At 51.7% G+C, this 20,369-nt stretch overlaps 1 protein-coding gene across 1 annotated transcript; it reads right to left on the bottom strand.

The window, feature by feature from the left end:
- Positions 1–2,351: 2,351 nt before the first annotated feature.
- Positions 2,352–20,367, bottom strand: Lss (lanosterol synthase; the record flags this gene model as incomplete). Its single annotated transcript, XM_010636587.1, has 21 exons — positions 2,352–2,661; positions 3,154–3,232; positions 4,257–4,427; positions 5,003–5,083; positions 5,418–5,483; positions 6,987–7,092; positions 7,722–7,818; positions 8,427–8,576; positions 8,762–8,812; positions 9,123–9,194; positions 9,786–9,842; positions 10,918–10,945; positions 11,518–11,615; positions 12,452–12,570; positions 12,932–13,040; positions 13,618–13,753; positions 15,866–15,962; positions 17,099–17,220; positions 18,153–18,261; positions 19,584–19,722; positions 20,305–20,367. Coding segments are annotated over 21 exons (2,082 nt in total), but the record flags the coding sequence as incomplete, so codon positions are not given.
- Positions 20,368–20,369: the final 2 nt, after the last annotated feature.

Below are 20,369 nucleotides of genomic sequence, written 5' to 3'. Positions count from 1 at the left end.
GATATTTGTTTGCTTTCAAGTTTAATTACGGGCAAAATGGTAGATTTTTGTGAAGGACTTTCTGTGGACACAAATTCTCAACTCCTTTTATTAAATACCAGGGAGTATGACAGTAAGGCTGTGTATTTCAAGTGCCGATATGTCTCACCAAGTGACTGCTCTATTTTGCATTCCCACCAAGTTCCTGTTGTTGCACATCCTGACCAGCATCTGGATTTGGGCATTCCAATAGGTGTGCTAGGGGTATCCTGTGGTAACTTGCATTTCCATGATGACATGACATAGAACATCTTTTCACAAGCTAGTTTGCATCTGTATGTCTTTTTTTGGCAAGGTGTCTGTCAGTCTTTAGCTCATTTGCTAAAACTGGGTTGCTGGTTAAGTTTTAGTTTTGTTTGGGTAAAGGTCTTTTATCAGATGTCTTTTGCAAATGTTTTTCCCCAGGATATGTTTTCATTCTCTAGACCACTGTCTTTCACAAAGCAGACATTTTAAATTTTAATGAAGTCCAGCTGATCAATTATTTCTTTCATGGGTGATACCCTTTATGTTTTATCTAAAAAAAAAAAAAAATCACCAAACTCAAGCCAGGTGTAGTGGTGCATGCCTATAATCCCAGCACTCAGGAGGCTGAGGCAGGAGGATTGCCAAGAGTTCAAGACCAGGTTGAGCTACACAGTGAGTTCAAGACCAGCCTGGACTACAGAGACCCTGTGTCAAAAAAACTTAAAAAAAAAAAATCATTGAGCCCAAAGTCATCTAGGTTTCTTTTTGTTATCTTTTACAGTTTTACATTAAGATCTTTGATCCAAAAAGCCGGGCATGGGGTGCATGCCTGTAATCCCAGCACTCGGGAGGCTGAGGCAGTAGGATCGCTGTGAGTTCGAGACCAGCCTGGGCTACATAGTGAGTTCCAGGTCAGTCTCAACTACACAGTGAGAACTTGTCTCAAAAAAAAAGATCTTTGATCCACTTTTGTTTTTTCAATACTGGGGACTGAAGATAGGGCTTTCACACTGAGCTACATCCTTGGCCCTTTTGATATTTTTTATTTTTGAGACAAGATCTCATGAAGCTGCCCATGCTGGGACTGCACCTGCAATCTTCCTGCCTCAGCCTCCCAAAGTGCTGTGACTATAGGCATATATCTATGCTTAGCTTACTGAGTATACTTTATGTAGTGATTGGTTATGGCTGAGAGTTCATGCAGACAGCAGCTACAACGGGGGCAGATCTGTCTGTCCCGACACAGGTGGGAGGATGGAAAGTCAGTGTGGAGAACAATGGGGGTTGTGCCTGAGGCCAGAGAGCCAGAGCTGTTGCACATGGGGCCATGACGGCCGAGGCTCCAGGGGCTGGGCAGAAGGAAGGTGACCTAAAGCCTCTGGAGCAGCCCCAGAGACAACTCTGAGGGTGGCAGAGAGGGTCAAACATGGCTTTCCTACTGAAGAAGCGTGGCAGGACACGGGAATCTAGTAATTGTCAGGATGGAGAGTAGCAAATGGAGGAGGCATCAGCCGAGGAGGGCAGACGCCAACTTGGGAGGCTGAAAATGTGAGTGCTTATCACATGGGTCAAAGGCAAAGCCAGAGCCTGAATATTCTGTCCGGAGCCCCACAGGTATGCAAGCAGACAGGCAGGGTTAGAAGCCAGGATTCAGGGTGCACCCCAAGAGGCATTACCCCAGAAACCTGGCCCTTATCTCACTGCAGCACACCACTGGCAAGGGATTTGAGGGCAGGGCACCAGACCTGCCTAGGGGGCTCTGTGGGTGGTGATAACCACTGTGACCACCCCAGCCCTCCCCTGCTACACACAGCCTCTCTGAATGTGACAACTGCCAGGATGCTGGAGTGCAGTACACTGGCATCCTGCCATACTCAGGATGTTTGTTCAATCCCGAGGCATCCACGGTGAACAAGGGCCCCATCCCATATACCCTTGGCTGGTCCCTCACCCACCAGAGTCACAGGGTTGTTGCTCATCCCTTGGCCCAGCTCACAAAAGATGCAGGAGCAGTGGCCTGCATGAGCCTGCCCCAGGGCCACTCCACAGCAACTCCAGGTAATAAGTGAGGCACACAGCCGAGTGTGGTGGCACACGCCTGTAATCCCAGCACTTGGGAGGCTGAGGCAGGAGGATCGCATGAATTCGAGACCAGCCTGGGCTATATAGTGAGTTCCAAGTCAGTCTAAAAAAACAACAAAAAACAAGTAGGGCAGGCATAGCTGCTCTCAAGTGACTGGTCAAGAAAACCCTCCAGAAGGTGATGTGTGCCTCCTCAGGGTTCATGGTTTATCTTGTTCCCTTCTTCAGCCCAGCCACTCTCAGAACTAAACCCATACTGATGATCAAGTGTCTAAAGTTTATTGTACCCATCCCTGTTCAGGCCTAGTACCAGATTCCTGCCTATAGAAGGGGAAAACGAGGGGCTGGAGGAGCTCTACCACTTGGCTAAGACACCTCAGTCTTTCATGGAACTTGTGAGAAACCACCACCCACCACCCACCCACCACTGGCAGGAAGCTCTCAAGGGTGGCCAGCAAGAGCTCTCTCAGGGTACAAATTAGCAAAGCGGCCCAGCGTCCAGATGGGGAAGATGTTCCTGTAGTTCGTGTAGCTGATAGCACAGGACTTGTTGAAGACCCCAGAGATGTTCTCCTGGAAGGACACAGAAATGACCACAAAGCCTCCACTAGGGCTGAGGGCTTGCCCGAGACTGCGTCCTGGCTATAGAGCTGTCCAGACCAGGATGAGTGCACCCAGGGAAAGCTGACTGAACAGGAGGGCATGCAGAAAGGCAGTTCTCCCCAGCCTCATAACCCTCAGACTTACCCTGCAGCACCACCACCAGTTTTCTGCCAGACTCCTCTGAGGGAAGTCTTGTCAGCCCCACCGCCTCAGGGGCAGGCAGAGATCACAGGGCCAAGTGCAGAGCTCCCACCCAGCCCCTCCCTAGACAGAGCTTCATTCATAAACAGCAAGATTCACTCGGGACCTCAGGACCTGGCAATCTATCCCACACCTACCACCATCACAGTACTCTGGAGGGCACAGTTTGCTCACCCCAAAGTACCCCAAGGGGAAAACGGGGGTGGGGTGGAAACCCATGTGCAAGCCAGGTGAGTGCTTGGCCTCACACTTTTTACACACCTGGGGCCAGTCGCCATTGGGGAGCTGCTTCTCAAGCAAACACCTGACTCCTCTCTCCTGGGCCTCCACGTCAGGATGCCTGGGGGAAGAGGAGACTGCTGGAGCATGGTGGCCTGGCATGCTCCTCAGCATAAACCTATGTCCTCACCCTTGTGCAGCCAGGCACAGGGACAGAACCCAAAATGCAGCAGTGACAATGGGCAGCACTGACCAGCCTGGCTGTTATGTCCCCTTCCCAGGAACCCTGAGAAGCAAGGACATGTAAGCCTAGGTGAGCAGAAAGGGGAACATGTGACCCTAGAAGACACGGCTGACACTGGCCTAGCACAAGGTGCTGTCAGTTCCCTAGGAGAGAAGGTCAACCTCGCGTGCACCTGGCACACTGAAGTACATGCAGGTAAGAATGAGACCAGGATCAAGGGCTCAGAAGGATAAGGGCCAACTATGGTGGGGCCAGGCAGGAGAGATCCCTGTGTCCTACCCTTGAGTCTCCCAGGCTCTGATGCACTTGCTTATGCCAACAAGGGGATTTTAGAAAGATTCCCCATATGACTCATTTAACAGGACAGCACAGACGAGTACACACACCTGTGTGTGTGCATGTGTGTGCCTGTATCTGAGTGCACCCTGCCTGTGTGCACGTTTACCTGCCTGTTAAGTATGCACCTGGAGGCATGTGGCTTGGCACCAGCAATATACACAGGAGGCCCAATGTACACAGGTACATTGCAGGGACCTGAGCTCTGACCACTGAGACGGCTGCCATTGCCACAATGGAAAGCAACCCACAGCATGCTGACCTCAGGCCCCACTCTCCTTGCTCTGCCAGCCACTGCTGCCCGCCACCACCACTGACACGAGCAGTTTACTTTTAAGGAGGCAAACCTCTCTGCAGGGCCCCATGGCCCCATTCAGGTGGACAGGATGCCACCTAGCCCAAGCTCCAGGGCAACAGGCCTCATGGAAGTACCTTTGTCCCTAGAGCGGCAGCTAAGTGGCAGTGCAGCCCTGGGGCACATTCATTTTCTCCCACAGCGGCATTCAGCCTAGGCCATCCATCCCCAGTTGTGTGTCCCTCCTCCACTCCACCCCCAAGCCCCTACCTGACAGCCATTAGTCCCATCAGGGCCCAGCAGGTGTTGTGGACCTGGGACTGGGCACTCTGCATGTAACGCCGCTGCTCACAAGACTCAAAGTCCTCCCCCCAGCCTCCATCCACCATCTGCCGGGACAGCAGGAAGTTGCAGGCCCGGGAGACCTCTGTACAGACAGCCCTGTGGAGACCAGAAGAGTTAGGACACTGTCCCAAGGAGTCCACCTGCCAGGTCTGGCTGCCGGAGGGTTCTGGGGCGGGGCCTGCAGATGGGGACAAAGAGACCTTCCTCCCAAGCTCCAAGGCACAGATACAAATGCTCTGGGACAGCATATGGCCTCACTGGCATGGCAGTCTTGGTACCTAGGGGCACTGGGAGACGTGCTCAGTAGCATCTACGCTGCACCTGGCCAAGCCTAGTTCACTCATTCCTCCAAACACCCACTGAGTCCAGAAGTTGGTGAGGCAGCTAGAGACATGAGGACCTGAGGCCTCACTCTTCTCTGTCTGGCTCAGCAAGTGTCCTAGATCCTAGCTGTCTCCTACTTGGGGTTAGGGACCAGGCACTGCAGGGAGGGTCTGAGCACTACACCTCTGTGAGGCAGCCCATAGCCAAGCTCATGAGCTAGGAAAATAACCTCATTTCAACCTGGAACTCACATTTTCAGGGACACTGACCATACCCCATTATTTTTAAATGAATATACATATATAAAACAAACCTCAAAGGAAAAAACACTGCAGTCTGGCACTTACCCATCTTGGTAGGTATGTCCCATGCAAGCAAAAGCTTCCAGGCCAAACCAGGTGCCATAGGTGAAACAAACACCCCAGGAGCTAGAGGCAGAGGAGGAAAGCCTCACCCTGGGTCCAGGACACAGGCACTCGGCCATACCAATCCAGCAGCAATGCCTATCTGCTCAGCCACCAGGCACAACTACTGCACAGGTGAGGAAGAACAATCACACTCGGGCCACAGCACTTGCCACACACCGCCTAGCCCAGCTTCTCCCACAACATGAGCATTCATACTAGGAAAAGGCACACATCAAACGAGGAGCAAGGGTATGCTAAGAAGTCAGACAGCTGGTGCAGCACACAGATCTCAGCACCACACACATCCGCACCCAACGTGCCAGCACTCCCACAATAAGCTTGGGCACACACTTACCCCTCCCAGGAGCCATCATCCCACTGCTTCTGCCGGCAGAATGCCAAGCCCTGCTCCAGGGTCTCCCTGCAACACAAGCAGGCAGCCCAGTGAACACTCCAGAAAAGCCACAGTTCCTACCCAATTCTACCCTGCCACAGTCTCAAAGTGGACAGTCTCCCTTAGAAATCAGGTCAAAATAAACATTCAGACAGGACAGAAAAAGTGCCGAGGGTTTAGCTCAGTGGTTCTGCTGCCTGCCTTGAAAGGGCAAGGACCCGAGTTCAATCCCCGGTACCAAAAAAAGAGAAAGACAGTATCAGACAGGACAGACAAGAGAGCCACTACAGAACACAGGGGAGGGAAGCACTCTGAAGAGTTCCAGAAAAAATTCAAGCATAAAGGCGACCTCAGGGATAATGCCCATGTTAGCAGCAGGATCAACAAACCGGGTATGGTGGAACATGGCTATAATCGCAGCACTCTGGGAGGCTGAGACAGAAGATCGTGAGTTCAAGCATCCCCCCACTTGGGCAACTTAGAAAGATCCCATCTCAAAATGAAAAATAAGTTTAAAAGGGGGTGGCTGGAGATGTAGCTCAGGGTGAAGGCCCTGGGTTTAATCCCAGTCTCTCTCCCTCTTTCATTAATACACACACACAAACTAGTTGTCCATGTCAGGCAAAAGGGTAGTGTGACACCTATGTTCAACCAATGTTCAAGAGCAGAGGGTCATTGCTGTCACCGGTTTCAGCAAGTCTTCTGTGGGTTCTACTTACACACAATTCAAACAAGCAAGGGTGACCCCTGACTGAGGCAGGTGGGCAGCCCTCCCTAAGGGATGCAAGAAAGGCAGCAGCATCCCTCCCATGGCCCTGCACACTGCTCCAAGGCCTCTCTCCTTCTGAATGTTTGTTGCCCCTCAGTAAGAAAAGACTGCTTAGCTGTCATTTACTTGGATTTATCTGCAGAAGTGAGGTGTGTGCGCTCAATTTTAACATTAAGATGAGGAAAATAACACACTTTTCTATTACAATTGTTGTTCTCACCCACCTCCTACTCAAAATCAGGGACACCAGAAAAGTCTGTGGGTGTGTGGTTTTTTGGGTACTGGGGATGGAACCTAGAGGCACTCTACCACAAACTACTTCCCTAGCCCCATTCTGTTTTTGTTTTTTTAAGTTTTTTGAAACAGGGTCTCACAATACAGCTCAGGGTAGCCTCCTGCCTCAGGCTCTATTGCTGGGATTCTGATTTTTTTTAAATTTTGAGATAGGATCTTTCTAAGCATCACCCATTCTGGTCTTGAACTCACAATCCTCCTGCATCAGCCTCCCAGAAAGCCCAGCTCACTACTGTATTGCGGGGGGCTACTGGGGATCAAACTTGGGACCTTGTGTTTGCAAGGCAGGTGGCAGAACCACTGAGCCAAATCCCCAGCCTTTACTACCATATTTAAATGAGCCATTCCCTTCAGCTACCCTGCTGAGGTAGCCAGGGTCTTGCATTTGAGAATGACACACCCAAGGTGTGACCCAGGCTTGGTGGCATGGCCACATGGCAGGTGTCCTATGCCTCGGTCCTCCTTACTTGATCTCGGCTGCCCTGTGATCCGGGTAGTTCTTGTGGAAACACTTCAGTGCCTGCATCACTGCTGAGGTGCACTCCACATATGTGTAGTCGATCATGATGTCCCCTGGGAGAAGGAAGCAGGGGCCAAGGCCTGTGAGACCTGCTGCCACGCAGGGCCTGTGCCTCAGGCTAGATCATGGCAAGTAAGAGCCTCACAGAACCTGGAGCCTGTGCCCAGACGCGACCCCAACCTGCCCAAGCAACACAGCCACAAGGGGCAGAATGCTTGCACACCAGAATGCAGGGCAAGAAGGGGGCGCTATCAAGACAATGAGCACAGCAGAGAGCTGCAGCCCACCTCAAACACCTGTTTGACAGGTTGGGAGGCAAGATACCAGAGACCGGAAGGAAGGGTATAGTAGGTACCCAAAGGTCTCTCAGGAGAAAAGAACCTGCCCTGCACGACCAGAACCTTGATGGCAACACGCAGACACAGCCTAGCAGCCCATATCAAAGCCTTTGAGGAGACCCCACAACTCCTACAGGTGCTGGGGGCTGCACAACGGTGCTTAGGATGCACGGTGACCTCCTGTGGATAAGGCCTAGTCCAGGCTGGAGTCAAAGAGTTAGGTGAATCCCACCCAAACCCTGGGACAGACCACAGCCCTTCATCCATGGCACAGGGACTCCTGGGGTGGCTCTCCAACATATCAGTCCTGATCTGTGCACTGCGCTGCTGCGAACGCCACTCACCAAAGACCTCGGAGGGGTTAAGCAGCTCCAGCAAGCGCCCCCCACGTGTAGTTTCATAAGTGGCAAAGCCTCCGTCAGGATTCCTCATGTTCAGCAACTAAAAGCAGAGGGAATTCTGGAATGGAGCCCACAGGTCCTGACAGAGATTTCTAGAAGCACACCAGGGTTGACAACCAACAGGGCAGGAGTAGGGGACAGTGAGCTGATCTGTATGCTGAGCACATCCTCAAGTGCCCAGTGTAGCTGCTATGGGCACAGCCTTGCGCAGCCATCTGTTGACAGGCCTGAGGAACCCATTCACTTCTGAGTGCTGACACAGTGGGACCAGTTAAGCTCCAGGGAAAGGTATGATGAAAGCTGTTTATGCAAAAGTACAGTCTGTCCTTTTGGACATTCAACGGAGACCACCAGCCCTGGAAAAGGACGGCCACAAGAGCCAGAATGTAGAAGCTGGCAGGTCCTACAGTCTCTAGGACCAGAGAACCTCCAGAGGCCTCGCAGCCTTTCCTGGCTGCCTAGAGCCAGTCAGGCCCCAGCTGCACAGCCAAGGCCCAGGTTGTGTGGCCAGCCTAAGGTTCCTAGTGCCTAGACATGATACTCCTGGGGATGAGCTCTCGCAGCCTGGTCCCCATCTGCCAAGTCAGAGCCAAGGGAAGGTGAGCACGTGTTCACAGGACACAAGAGCAGGCTCAGGAGTGAGCTCACCACAGCCACAGCATTGCAGAGCTGCTCTCGAGGGATGTGCTCAGTAATAGAGGGACACTTCTCCTGCAGGAGCAGGACAGCCTTCAAGGCCTCAGCTGTGCAGTCAGCCACGATCCAGCCACAGTCCAGGGTGCTGAAGGAGAAGCCACCCTGTGGAGTGCAACGAGACCGTCCATAGCCACAATGCCCCACACACCCCCGAGCCACTGTCTGTACAACAGCACAGGCATATTCAGGCAGACCTCCGGCTCCAACACAGGGACTCCCAGGGCCGCAACTCCTCTCTGGATGCCTTCAGATCTGGGGGATCTTGGGGCAGGGAGGGACACACACACCTTGTTCAGCTGGCGGTAGTACTTCTGATAGTTGGGAGGGTTGTCTGGGACCTGAGCAGCACCAAGGGGCATATGTGGAAAGCACAGAGACAGATTGTCACCAGAGACCCCACACTGCCCCCTGGGAGCTTGATCACTGCTGCCAGCCCCAACACCAGTACAGCAAGGCATCTGTGAGACACTAGTCCCACAGCCCCACCACTGCTGGGCAGAGTTGGCCAGGGCACTAAACAACCCACTCTCCCACCCCAGTTTTAGTCTTTCTGTGACAATGTGGTGAGGTAAGGAGAGCAAGGTGGAGACAAGAACATCAGCCTGAGGAAGCTGCACAGGGTAGAAGTGTGGAGGGTGCCCACCTCACCTGTGAGAGCCGCAGAAATGCATGTGCCTTCTGCAGGCAGGATAAGAATTCACTCCTGTGGTGTGCACCTGCCTGGAAGACAGCAACACAGCACAGCTGAGCCAAATCCCCCAAAGTCCTGGTGACTTCTGCCCCAGCTGGGAACAAGAAACAAATTGACACACATCTCTGGAGAGTTGTAGGGTGTTTTGCTACACTTACCTTTCAATACAGAAAGTCAACAAGATGTGACTGGAGACTGGACTAAGGAGATAATGTCCTGGACAGAAGCCAGCACTTACCTGACCCCCAGAAGACCTGCCCCTGCCTTAGGCAGCCCCACCTGGCCAGAAACACCCCCAGGGTTCCCCCAACACACAATACCCTCATTCCTCTTTAGCACATGTTCCAAACACAATCAGCTTCCAAGGTTCTACCAGCCTCGAACCCTGCCCAGCTCCCTCTGGCTGGCTCCACCAGTTGCCCCCTGAAGTCCCAGACTCAGCTCAGAATCCAGGGCTAACACTTCTTTGGTATTACCCACAGAGGCTTGGTGCTAGCCTCACGAGAGCAATGGACAGTGTGTGGTCACAGTGCCGTGTACCTCAGGGGATACATGCAACACACACACACACACACACACAGGAAGCTGAAAGGAGCACTGCAGAGGACACAGCCACATACCTCTAGCAGAGCCTGGATGGTGAAGGAGGTGTCCCAAATTTGTGAGCCATTGGTGCCCTGCATGCAAGGGACAGACATTACAGCTGCTGCAGTCATGACACCCACCTCACTTCCACCACCACCTCCCAGGATTGAGGGGTGAAGGCCTTCACCCAGCTGATGCCCCACCCCATGCTCTGAGCCCTGTGCACCCTCCTAGTTGGCAAAGACCCATGCTTTCATGGGCCACCAGCCAGCAGGGACTTGAGCGTGTTTCTAGAATTGGACCATCCCACAAGGATCTTGCATTTCCCCCACAGCAGGGTGCCTCAGTCACAGGATAACCAGAAATGCCCACGTCCAATCACAGATTTGAGTCAGTTCCTCAGATAATACTTGACTTCAATTCAGGGTCAGTCGAGTCCACTAAGCTTTGTTCAGGACCCTATGAAATGTATGACAGAGCCCTAGGTCCCCACCCCACAGTGTGGTCATAGGATCAGCTCTCTGATGAACCCCTCCCCGGGGGTCAAGGACTTAATCAGGCGCCTCAGTCCAGAAAGCAATGTATCTGCTTGCTGTTCACCTTGCCCAGGAGGGGTCTGGGAAAATGCTGTCCACACATCTGCCATGTGCTGCAAACTTTCTCTGTCTGTGTCTGTCTCTGTCTCTCTCTAGGTGTCCTTTCTTGTGCTGCTCCCAGGCCTGGCCACACACCTACTGACCTACAGTCTCCCTCAACCCACAGCTACAGGGATGAACAAGCTGCACCCAAGGGCCAGGAGCTGAGAACAAAGCCCCTGTGATTTGCTGGAGGAGCCTCCAAATGACTGCACGGAAGACAGGTCCACAGCCACTCTTCCATCACAGCTGCAAAAACAGTGCTTCAGCAGGGACTGAGCCACACCTGGGCCTGTCACCGTAGTAGCTTAGCCCATCCTGACAAACAGGGCTGAGAGTAGACACTACAGCTGCAAATGGACCTGAGATTATAGGTGGCAACCCCAGAGACTGAGGCACCTGAGGTGCCCCCTGCCCCACACAGACTGGCAGACTGAAGGGCAAGTCAGCCTCTTTGTGCACTGCTGATCTATTCTGGGAGGAGTCACTTTTGAATCTCAGCAACGAGTAGCCAAGGCCACACAGCCCTTACCTGCATTTTCATACCATCAAGGCCCAACCTGTGAGGAGAAAAGCCCATGTTAGGAATGACACATAGCCATAGCCAGACACAGGCCTCCATCAGGAGTGTCCACACCTGTCCTGTGGCCAGGGGTCAACTTCATCACTGCTCAGCTGTCTCATGGGCATGAGGGCCACACTCACCACACATGAGCAGTGGGAGCCTCTGCCCTAGTCACCCTGCTGGCCTCATCCAAAGCCATGTTGCCAGAACAGATACTGCCTCCACAAGTGCATGGCTTCCTGCCATGGCCCTCAGGGCTCCACCTTGGGGCTAGACAGGACTGGCAACCTCCCCATCACAAGCCTTTCTCTTACTAACTTGGACCTGCTCTACCCAACCACAGGCTTCCTAATCCTGCCTACCTTCTAGAATCATCTGAAGTTTCTGCCAGATAGTAAGTCCTCCTCCCATCCAGACAACTCCTACACTCTGGGCTCTAGGGGTTATTCCCAGGAGCTGGCATTGGACCCCTCACATTGGACAGAGGGGTGGGAGACCCAGCATTATCCAGCCTATCTGCAGTCAGTGCTCGGCACCTTTGCCCAGCCATTTCCAGGCCACACTCACCAGAGATAATCAGGGATCCTGGAGACGTGCTCCTGGAATGCCAAGGAGGCTGGCCCATCCACAGCCCAGCGCACAAGCATGTTGATGGTTTTTGAGATCTGTGACAGACATAGCCATCAAGGTCTGTGTACTTCACCCCCAAGCCAGGGCACCTCTGCTCCAAAAGGAGCTTGCTAAGCATGCCAGATGCACAGCTGTATCCCCAGGAAACAACTCAGACTCAGGCTGATGTCAGCCAAAGTCAAGCAAAAGCAATCTTAGGATGTGGAGGGGTTAGGAGGGTCTGGGTGTCCACAGGTAGGGAGGCTTGGTGCCAGATACTTTGCTCACCACAGTACAGCAGCGCTGAAGCTCATCCCACCCCAAGCCCAGCTATATCCTAGTCGTGTGCCAGCTTCTTCCCAGGTCCCTGCCAGCCCCACCTATTCTCTGCTGTATACACTGACCACTGGGAACATGGCCCCAGGCATGGTATGTGCATACCTGGCTTCCACTAAACACCATAGCTCCACGAGGCAAAGCAAGATTAGGAACCAAGGGAAAAGACCAGTAATAAAACACAAAAACCCTGCCACCCCCACCCTGGGCACCTTTAAGTTCTTTAAGAGGGCAGAGGGTCTACTGTGATGGAGACTAGGAGGAAGTCAGGGGAGGAAACCACACCCCCAGGTGGCCAGAATGCTCAGGTGGCTTTAAGGAGCAACTATCCAGACAAGAGTCAGGTGATGGGGATGGGAGGGCAAAGTACAGCTGAAGCCAGGCAGCCTCAGTGAGCACAGGGGATGAGGACAGGAGTCCTGCAAACAGGCCTCCTCCAAAACGGAGGTGCATGAGGCTCCAGAGACAGGACTCAAGGGCTTCTGAGCTCTGACTAGAGCCTCCCTTCCCCCAGGGGCTATATGGAGGCAGGGGCCACAAGGGGCAGGGCACTGACCGGGCCAACGCTGATGCTCTTGGTGAAGCGGTCATCGGCAGTGATGTGCTCATACAGCATCTGGATGGCCCAGCGCCTTAGGCGAGTGCTGTGGAAGCGCTCATACAGGTTGAGGAGCACTGCAGGGTAGCAGTGTCAGCGGGCACCAGACACAGGGAGACACCCTGGCCCCAACCTGCCATTCCTATGCAAGGGCACCCAGGACCCTCTACAAAGGAGCAGGGTCTGGGCCTCTCCCTCCCTGGCTCTTACTTCTATCACTCCACCCTTGCCTGTGCCCCCTCCTCTGCCCTGCCAAAGTGGTGCTTAGAGGGCCTCCGCATGAAGAAATCCAGCCCAGATGGTCCTCAGTCGCCCAGGGCAGGGCCCAGCAGAAGAGGTTATTCATCGCCATGAACAGCACGAGTGAACTAATGAGTGCATAAATGAGCGACTTCCTGACCCTAGCTGCCCAGGTCCACTGCCATAGGGGGCACCCACCATACACTGTGCGCAGCAGCCAGCTGTGTGGTGTGTACAGATCATCAGGAGATACGTTGTTCCTCTGTGCTGGCCAGTCAATGCTGGCATAGTCCTCCACGTAGAGTTCCTGGAGAGGAGGTAGCACCTGAACCACTGCGGCACATCAGATACGGCCCCCAATACAAGCCAGCCTGGCTCTAGCCAAAAGTGGCCTCCAACTGCCAGCCCTGGAGTGCTCGGTCACACCCTCTCCCACAGGTTGGGGACCACTTACCAAATAACCACTGCAGGGTGAGGCCCGGATAGCTCAGCAGTGTCAGGGCCACTCTTGAGTAGTTGGACACCTACCCTCTCTGCCTTCCCAAGGGCAAGCCCAACACCCATCCTGTAATCCACCGCATCACAGGGCCATTTTTAAAGGACACAACTATACCCATGGGTCAGGACTGCTCAGGGGCTGAGTGTCCATATCCTGAAGCCTACAAACACTCCATGGCCCCAGGACACTGGGCAATAGCAGTTGCCTATCCCAAAGCACAGGTCCCTCTGGCCAGAGTTTATTTATTTCTGTTTACAGGAGAGGAAAGTGGAGGCTCCACAGGGCCCTCAGTGTGTGGACCCCAGCCCCAGAGATTATGGGCCACCTGTCTTCCCGAGCCTCATGTGTCTTCTGTGACAAGGACCCTCAGGGTCAGAGGGCTCACCTGGCGGAGGCTCAGAACCAGTGGGTCCTCAGAGGCACTTAGCCGGGCGGCATAGCAGTAGCTCATGGGCAGGTAGACCTGCCGGCAGTGGCACCAGAAAGTGGAGGGGTGTGCAGGCATCCAGGCAGGAAACAGCCTGGAGGACAGCACATGTCAGGGAAAGCACCCAGGACACAGCCTGCCCCATTGACAGTCTTGCAGCCATATGTCCTAAGTGTGAACACGTTCCTATGGGTGTAGTGAAGCCTGCATGTTCACCTCCCAAGGAGCTGATATCCCCTCCCACCACACAGGAACACAGACCAGTCACACCCGCAACCCCAGCCTCCAGCACCCACCCCTCCATCCTGGCTACTATAATGACCACCCTTCTGAGATGTTCCTCAGCCTGTTCTTCCCACAGCAGGTCTAGCCTAGCAGGTTCCCGGTCGTGGACCTCTGGATGCCAACATGGTCCAGGGCATCTTCCCAGTAGGTAACCGCATTCCACCTGTACCACACATGGGCAGCACTGTCCACAACCTCTACCCCTTACTCAGCACCTGCCAGCCTTCCCACTTGTCACCACCCGACCTGGCTGCGGAGCTAAGCCCTTGGTTCTTGTTTCAGGACTCTGCTGTCCTCCTTTAGTAGCCCCATCACTTCCTGCCTTCCTCCACCAAAGTCACCTACCACAGGGCTCTAAAACCTGTTTCTATAGTACTTCAGGGAAACGGCAGGAGCTATGTCTGGGCTCTGAAGTTCTGCGGTCCCAATTCCCAATATGTATGTGAGGTACGATCATAACATATGGTGAACACTTAAGTTTTTCAAAATTGTAAGACACATTGTTACTAATGTCTCTCAAAATACTCACTTTGAAAACACTTATCCCATTGTTCTTGCCATTTTCTAAAGCAGTTCTACAGTTTTCTTTCATGAGATCTTTAGTTGTACTTTTGTTACTGCTTGATGTTCCGAAATGACTCAAAAACGTTACCTTTCATGGTCATTTTGACTTTGGGCACAAGCTAGAAGTCACACTACAGCAGATCTGATGAAGACACATCATGAAATTTTCATGAGCCTTTCTGTTGGATCATATGTAGCAGGCAATGGCATTCATCATATTTTCGGTTACACATTGTAAAAACATCAAGAAAAAGGACATCGAGAACTGCTCAGAAAGTAGCAAAAATGATGTGAAAAGTGTTTGAAGCCAGGCAGCGTACTCTAAGGGGGATTAACGGTAATGTATCTTTTACTATAATAAATTTTTAAAATGTAAACATTCACTGTACATTTTTGTATATTCTGATCACACTTTGTAACACTGGGATAAATAAACGCATATAAGTGTTTTCTGGGGAATGACCCATGACTTTCACCTATCGTTTATGAAACATCAACAGATATTGGCATAGATATGAAATTCTAAGGAATGGTGTTGTGGCACATGCCTATAGTCCCAGTATTTGGTAGGCTGAGGCAGGAGAAGCGCCATGAGTTCAAGGCCAGCCTGGGCTACATAGTGAGTTCAAAACCAGCCTGAATTATAAAGCAAGACTCCATCTCAAAAAACCAGAAAAAAGGGCCAAAGATTTAGTTCAGTGGCACTGTATCTGCCTCACAAGCACAAGGTCCTGAGTTTGATCCCTGATACCAAAAAAAAGAAGGAATGAGTATGGTTCCATTAAACCAAACCTAAAGATGCACACAGCAACATTCATGGATGAAGTGATGTCCAGGACTTGCTAAATATTCACTCTAAAGCAGGCAAAGGGAAGGACAGATGCAACTGTCACCTGCTGACCAAGGCTGGGCAGAAGTGTGCCTCTTTACTCTGCTTACATACATGCTCAAGATTTTCTATAATTACCAAGTATGAGCTACTGTCTACCTCACAAAGCCTTTGCTGGAGATTTAGCTCAGTGGTACTGCCACCTGCCTCGTACGCACAAGGTCCTGTGTTTGATCCCCAGTACCAAAAAAAAAAAAGAAAGAAAAAGAAAAAGTAACAGCCTGCGCTTCCCTCTATGCCACACAATGGGTTCTACTATCACCTCACATCGCCCCATACACTACATACAACTGGATCCTATGGCCAGACTCAGGGACCCTCCCCTCCCTCCTGCCCAACAGAGAACCCTGATTCTGTACATCTGTATGCTTTAATGGGGGAAAGGGCCTCTCTGCTGGGGCCTGACCCACCCCACCCAGCCCACGCATCTACCAAGGCAGGCAGTTTGATTGGCAGGGACAAGCATACCACATCTCAGGAATCAGGGTGTTGAGGCCTTCCCAGCTGTAAACATTCATGATGGCCAGCCAGAACTTACCCCAGGAGGGGATGGCCACAGCACCACCTAGGAAGAAAACAGGCCCATGTCATCTGCCTCCTGTGAGCAGAACCAGCCTGTTCTACCCACGAAGACTGAACTAAAGGGTCATGTGAGACACTTTTTTCATGAGCTGGGAGCAGCCTGCTGAAGGTCCTGTGACCCCAACTGAGAAGTGGGTTCCAAAGTGGCCCAAAACACTAAAAAGGTGAGTGGAACCAGCAGCTTTCCCAGGAGTGTGTGTGTCCGGCCCCCAGAGAGCTGTTTGCAGGTCTTGTCTCCAGGGAAGAGCACAAGGCAGATAACTGGGAATGTGCAGGAAAACTCATGCTCAGGAGACATAGGGGCCCAGATGCATGAAGTGATCCATGGCCACCCATGCCTGGAGATGATGAAGAGAGAATGCGAAGACGTGCCAGGATCGCCCTCTCAGACCAAGCCTAAGCTGTCTTTGCTTTCCCACCTGAGAGACAGTCCAGCACAGGTGATTAACAGGCCAGAGGCCAGAGCAGATCTGACATTCTTGGCTCATGTCCAGAGCCTCCCACAGCAGCTGGTGTCAGGCACAGTGCATGGCAACATTGAGTTGGGACACATTTTATGAAGAAAGCTCTGGCCCCAACCCAGGTGTGTGAAAGTCAAAAAAGACCTGGGGAGCTACTAGGCAAAGTGTGGCCCAACACGTTCCTCCACTATACAGGAGCCAGTAATCCTGCAGGACACCACACCCTGGGAACTCAGCGTGCTGATGGTGAATTAATTAAAACAGTGACAAACATAAAAAGAATGCAAGATTTCATGAAAATGTGTTCAGGACACACTTCATGAAGAAATTCCAAAGAAGTGACATTTGAGATGCAAGGTAAAGAACAAGTAAGAGTTTGCAAAACTGTAGGGTGGGGAGTAGAAAGTGGGATGAAAGGACATGGGAGCCCTGAGGTGGGAAAAGGCTTTTAAGTTTTGCAATTCATGAGACAAAAAGAATTATCCATTCTTTTTGATTTGCTTTTTAAGAAATTAAGCAATTAACAATTTCTGTATATTTTTACTTTGACAAACTCTTTGTTCATATATTTTGCCCAGCGTCTCCACTGGAAGTACATCTTTCTGACTCTCATTTGCAAAACCCAATAACACTGCTGTAACATAAATTATTTTTCTACCTTTTTTGTGAAGGATGTTCCGGGCGCGTACCAGGTCAGGATCATCAGGCCCAATTCCTAGGATCCTAAGAGCCACATAGTTGAGTGCAGTACCAAACACTGTGGATTTGTCCTCAATGTGCCTATGGGAACATCAAACTGGTGGGAAAATGATCTCTGTCTTCCTTCTAAGAAATAAAAGCCAGGGGCTGGGGATTTAGCACAGCGGTTACGCCACCTGCCTTGCAAGCTCAGGGTCCTGAGTTCGATCCCGGTACCAAAAAAAAGAAAAAGAAATAAAAGCCAGGCATGGTGCATCCTGTAGTCCCAGCATTCTTACAAGCTAAAGTGGAGAACTGCAAGTTTGAGCCTTGCGTGAGCAATTTCAGCAAGACCCTATTTCAAAATAAAAAGGGCTTTGTATTATAGCTCAGTGTAAAGGATCTAGATTCAATTTCCAGCACCCCCCCAAAATTACTATCATTTTAAACAATAAAAATAAAGAAATGCTGGCAGTGAAATTTGCCTAAAAATGAAAAAAACCTAAAAGACCTCTGACATGGCATGACAGCACAGGAATCACTATGAGAAGCTTGCTCACCTCATGACATTTGAGCTACTCCAAAATTTCCTGGGCTACCTGCCCCACCCTTCTGCCTACTTCCCACACCTGAGTCTGTCCCAGGGCAGTTCACTGTGTGCAGGGTTCCAGCTCCCAGAGTATGCCCCACACCAGGAAAGCACACTGAGACAGAAGCTGCTGGGCACCCTGCCATCAGACTGAAGGCAGAATTTTTCTGCCACAGTGACAAAACACTGATGGCTTTCACATTGCCTGTTGGTATCAAAAGACCCCTAACTAAACATGAAACCCATTTACAACGCCAGATATTAAGTGAAGTCTAGCCTGCACGTTAACTGTCAGCCCATTCCCCTCTTACCAAGTTCTCCCTCACATCACCCCAACTCCACAGCTTCAGTCACCCCACCTCTCAACAGCTTTCTGGAAACCTGAGCCAACATGAAGACACATGCATGCAAACATATGTACATGTATGCAGTTGGACACACTCACAGGCCCCAGCCGCCATCAGGGAGCTGCACTGACCGCAGGTACCGTACCATCTCCTCTCTGTATCCAGCTGGCAGAGGGATGCGTGCTACATGGCACGTGATCAGGAGGCCTGTGTGGCAGGAAGGATGATCTTCACTGGGCTCAATATTACTAAACCCAGACCCCTTTCTTCTTGAGGACCCCACCCAAACAGGGAACTGTTGCCATGGGTCTCCTTCCCATGGAGTGGAGCTCAGGAAGGCCATTTCTCTTGGGCTGGATCAGGGACTTTAGGGACACAGTTCAAGAGAATGCTAGCAGCAACACACATGACACTCCCAGCACTGGGCCCATAGAGTCCACTGGGCCATGCCTGACTTCCATAGCAAGATCTGGGTCAGAGAGACACCAAACGGTACACAGGGCCCTGAGGAAGCCTCCCATGGGTGCCCTAAAAGCCCAAGAGGAGTTAAGTTAGTTTGTTTGCTTTTGATACTAGAGATTGAACTCAGGACCTTGAGCTTATAAGGCAGGTGGTGGCACCAGTGAGCTAAATACCCAGCCCCTCAAGGAGTTAGAACTCAAGATCAGTGGGCTATGTGGGGAAACTACGTCTGGCTGAAATAATTGCTGAGGAAAAAAAAAAAAAAACCAACACTAAATGGTCATTCTGAATGAGGTATAGTATTTAGTGCTTATATGTATTTTCTGTTTTGTAAACTGTTTAGAAGCTCACAACCTTTGCAAATGTGGGGGGAAACAACACTGTTCACAAAGAAACCTCTTTCCTAGCCTAGTCTTCTTGAACATGCTATGGTGCTCTGAGACTCCCTTTACCCTGAGTCCCCATGTGGAGGTTCCATCATCACTGGGTCCCAGGGCAGAATTACCACAGAAACAAACCCATACAGTATTTTGCACAGAATTCAAGGCACTGGAACAATGCATTTACATCATCAGTGGGGAAAAGGGGCCCGCTGCACAAATTCTAGGAGGAGCTTCCCATATTAAGAGTGTTTCTGTAGAGGATGCAAACTATCTTGTCCAGCCAAATCAGTTCACTATCCAGGCTCCCTCTAACACCAGCACCCCACCCAGCCCACTAACAGTGCCCCCACATAGGCTGGGTCTTCCATGTAGAGTGCTCTTCCCAATCTGCAATGGGACTGCCACCCTACACTGAGCCAGCTGTGCCTTCCCTCCTGCTGGCACCAACATCAGGTTGCTCAGGGCAACCATCCCTAGCTCTTTTCCCATGTGCTTCTGGGTTTACACCTGCTTCACCAACAGCCTAGACCAGTGATGGGTAGTCTTTTAGAGCTTTCAGGGATAAAGAGCTCACTGCAGCACACTTGTCATAGGTTTGCCACCACTGGCTTAAACCAGCCAGGCCAGGGCCTTAGGGATGATCCAGGGTAAACTTGCTCTCAGGCTATGGCAGCGTATTCCTACCTGGGAGGAGGAACAGTGGGCCTCCATAATCACCCGTCCAGTGCCCGTCTTCAGCCTGCAGCCCCACATAAAACGTTATACCATTCAGAGCCCCTTCACAGGCGGTGTGAGCTTTGGGCAAGTCTTTAAAGTAACTTTTCTACAAAGGGAGAAAAAAAGATGAGACCTGAGGTTACCTGCTGTAGGGCCAGAAGAGCCCTCCTCACCCACAGCCCAAATCCAACTAGCGAACCTAAGAGTTTCAGCTGAAAATATTTGAAGACAATATTACATCTCAGCAAAGAAAAAAGACAGTTGTGTGGTTTTACTTTCCAGTTTGTATCTGCAAACTTCTTCACAGCTTCCCCACAATGCCTTAAACAAGCCTAGCATCCAGGGTGTGGGGTAGGGCAATGATGTCCACCCAGGCTGGCACTGGGGGCGCTGGGCAGGGCCTGGTGGCCAGAGCTTGGGGGAGTTCTCATTTACTCCTAGTCTGTGACTAACTGGGCTTTACGGGTGCACACAACCAGAACATGATGTCAAACAAGTTCTTTTTGCGAATAAAAACAGTTACAACTATCTCCCCAACTCTTCTGTCAATCTAAGCTGCTATCAAAATAAAGCGTCCCAAACAAAACGAGGACAGACCCTGACGTGACGTGACGTGACGCAAAGTAACGCGAATGGGCCCTCGGTCCAGCTCCCCGACAGGGTCCCGCGCGCCGCCAGCGCCTCTCACCGTGTCCAGCCCCAGCTTGTGTGCCTCCAGGCCACTCTGCGTGCGCGCCGGCGCCTCGCCCTCGG

Source organism: Fukomys damarensis, unplaced genomic scaffold (assembly GCF_012274545.1).
Source record: "Fukomys damarensis isolate Sample0158 unplaced genomic scaffold, DMR_v1.0_HiC HiC_scaffold_24, whole genome shotgun sequence".
Taxonomy (NCBI): Eukaryota; Metazoa; Chordata; class Mammalia; order Rodentia; family Bathyergidae; genus Fukomys; species Fukomys damarensis.
This window is presented reverse-complemented; position numbering and strand designations above follow the sequence as displayed.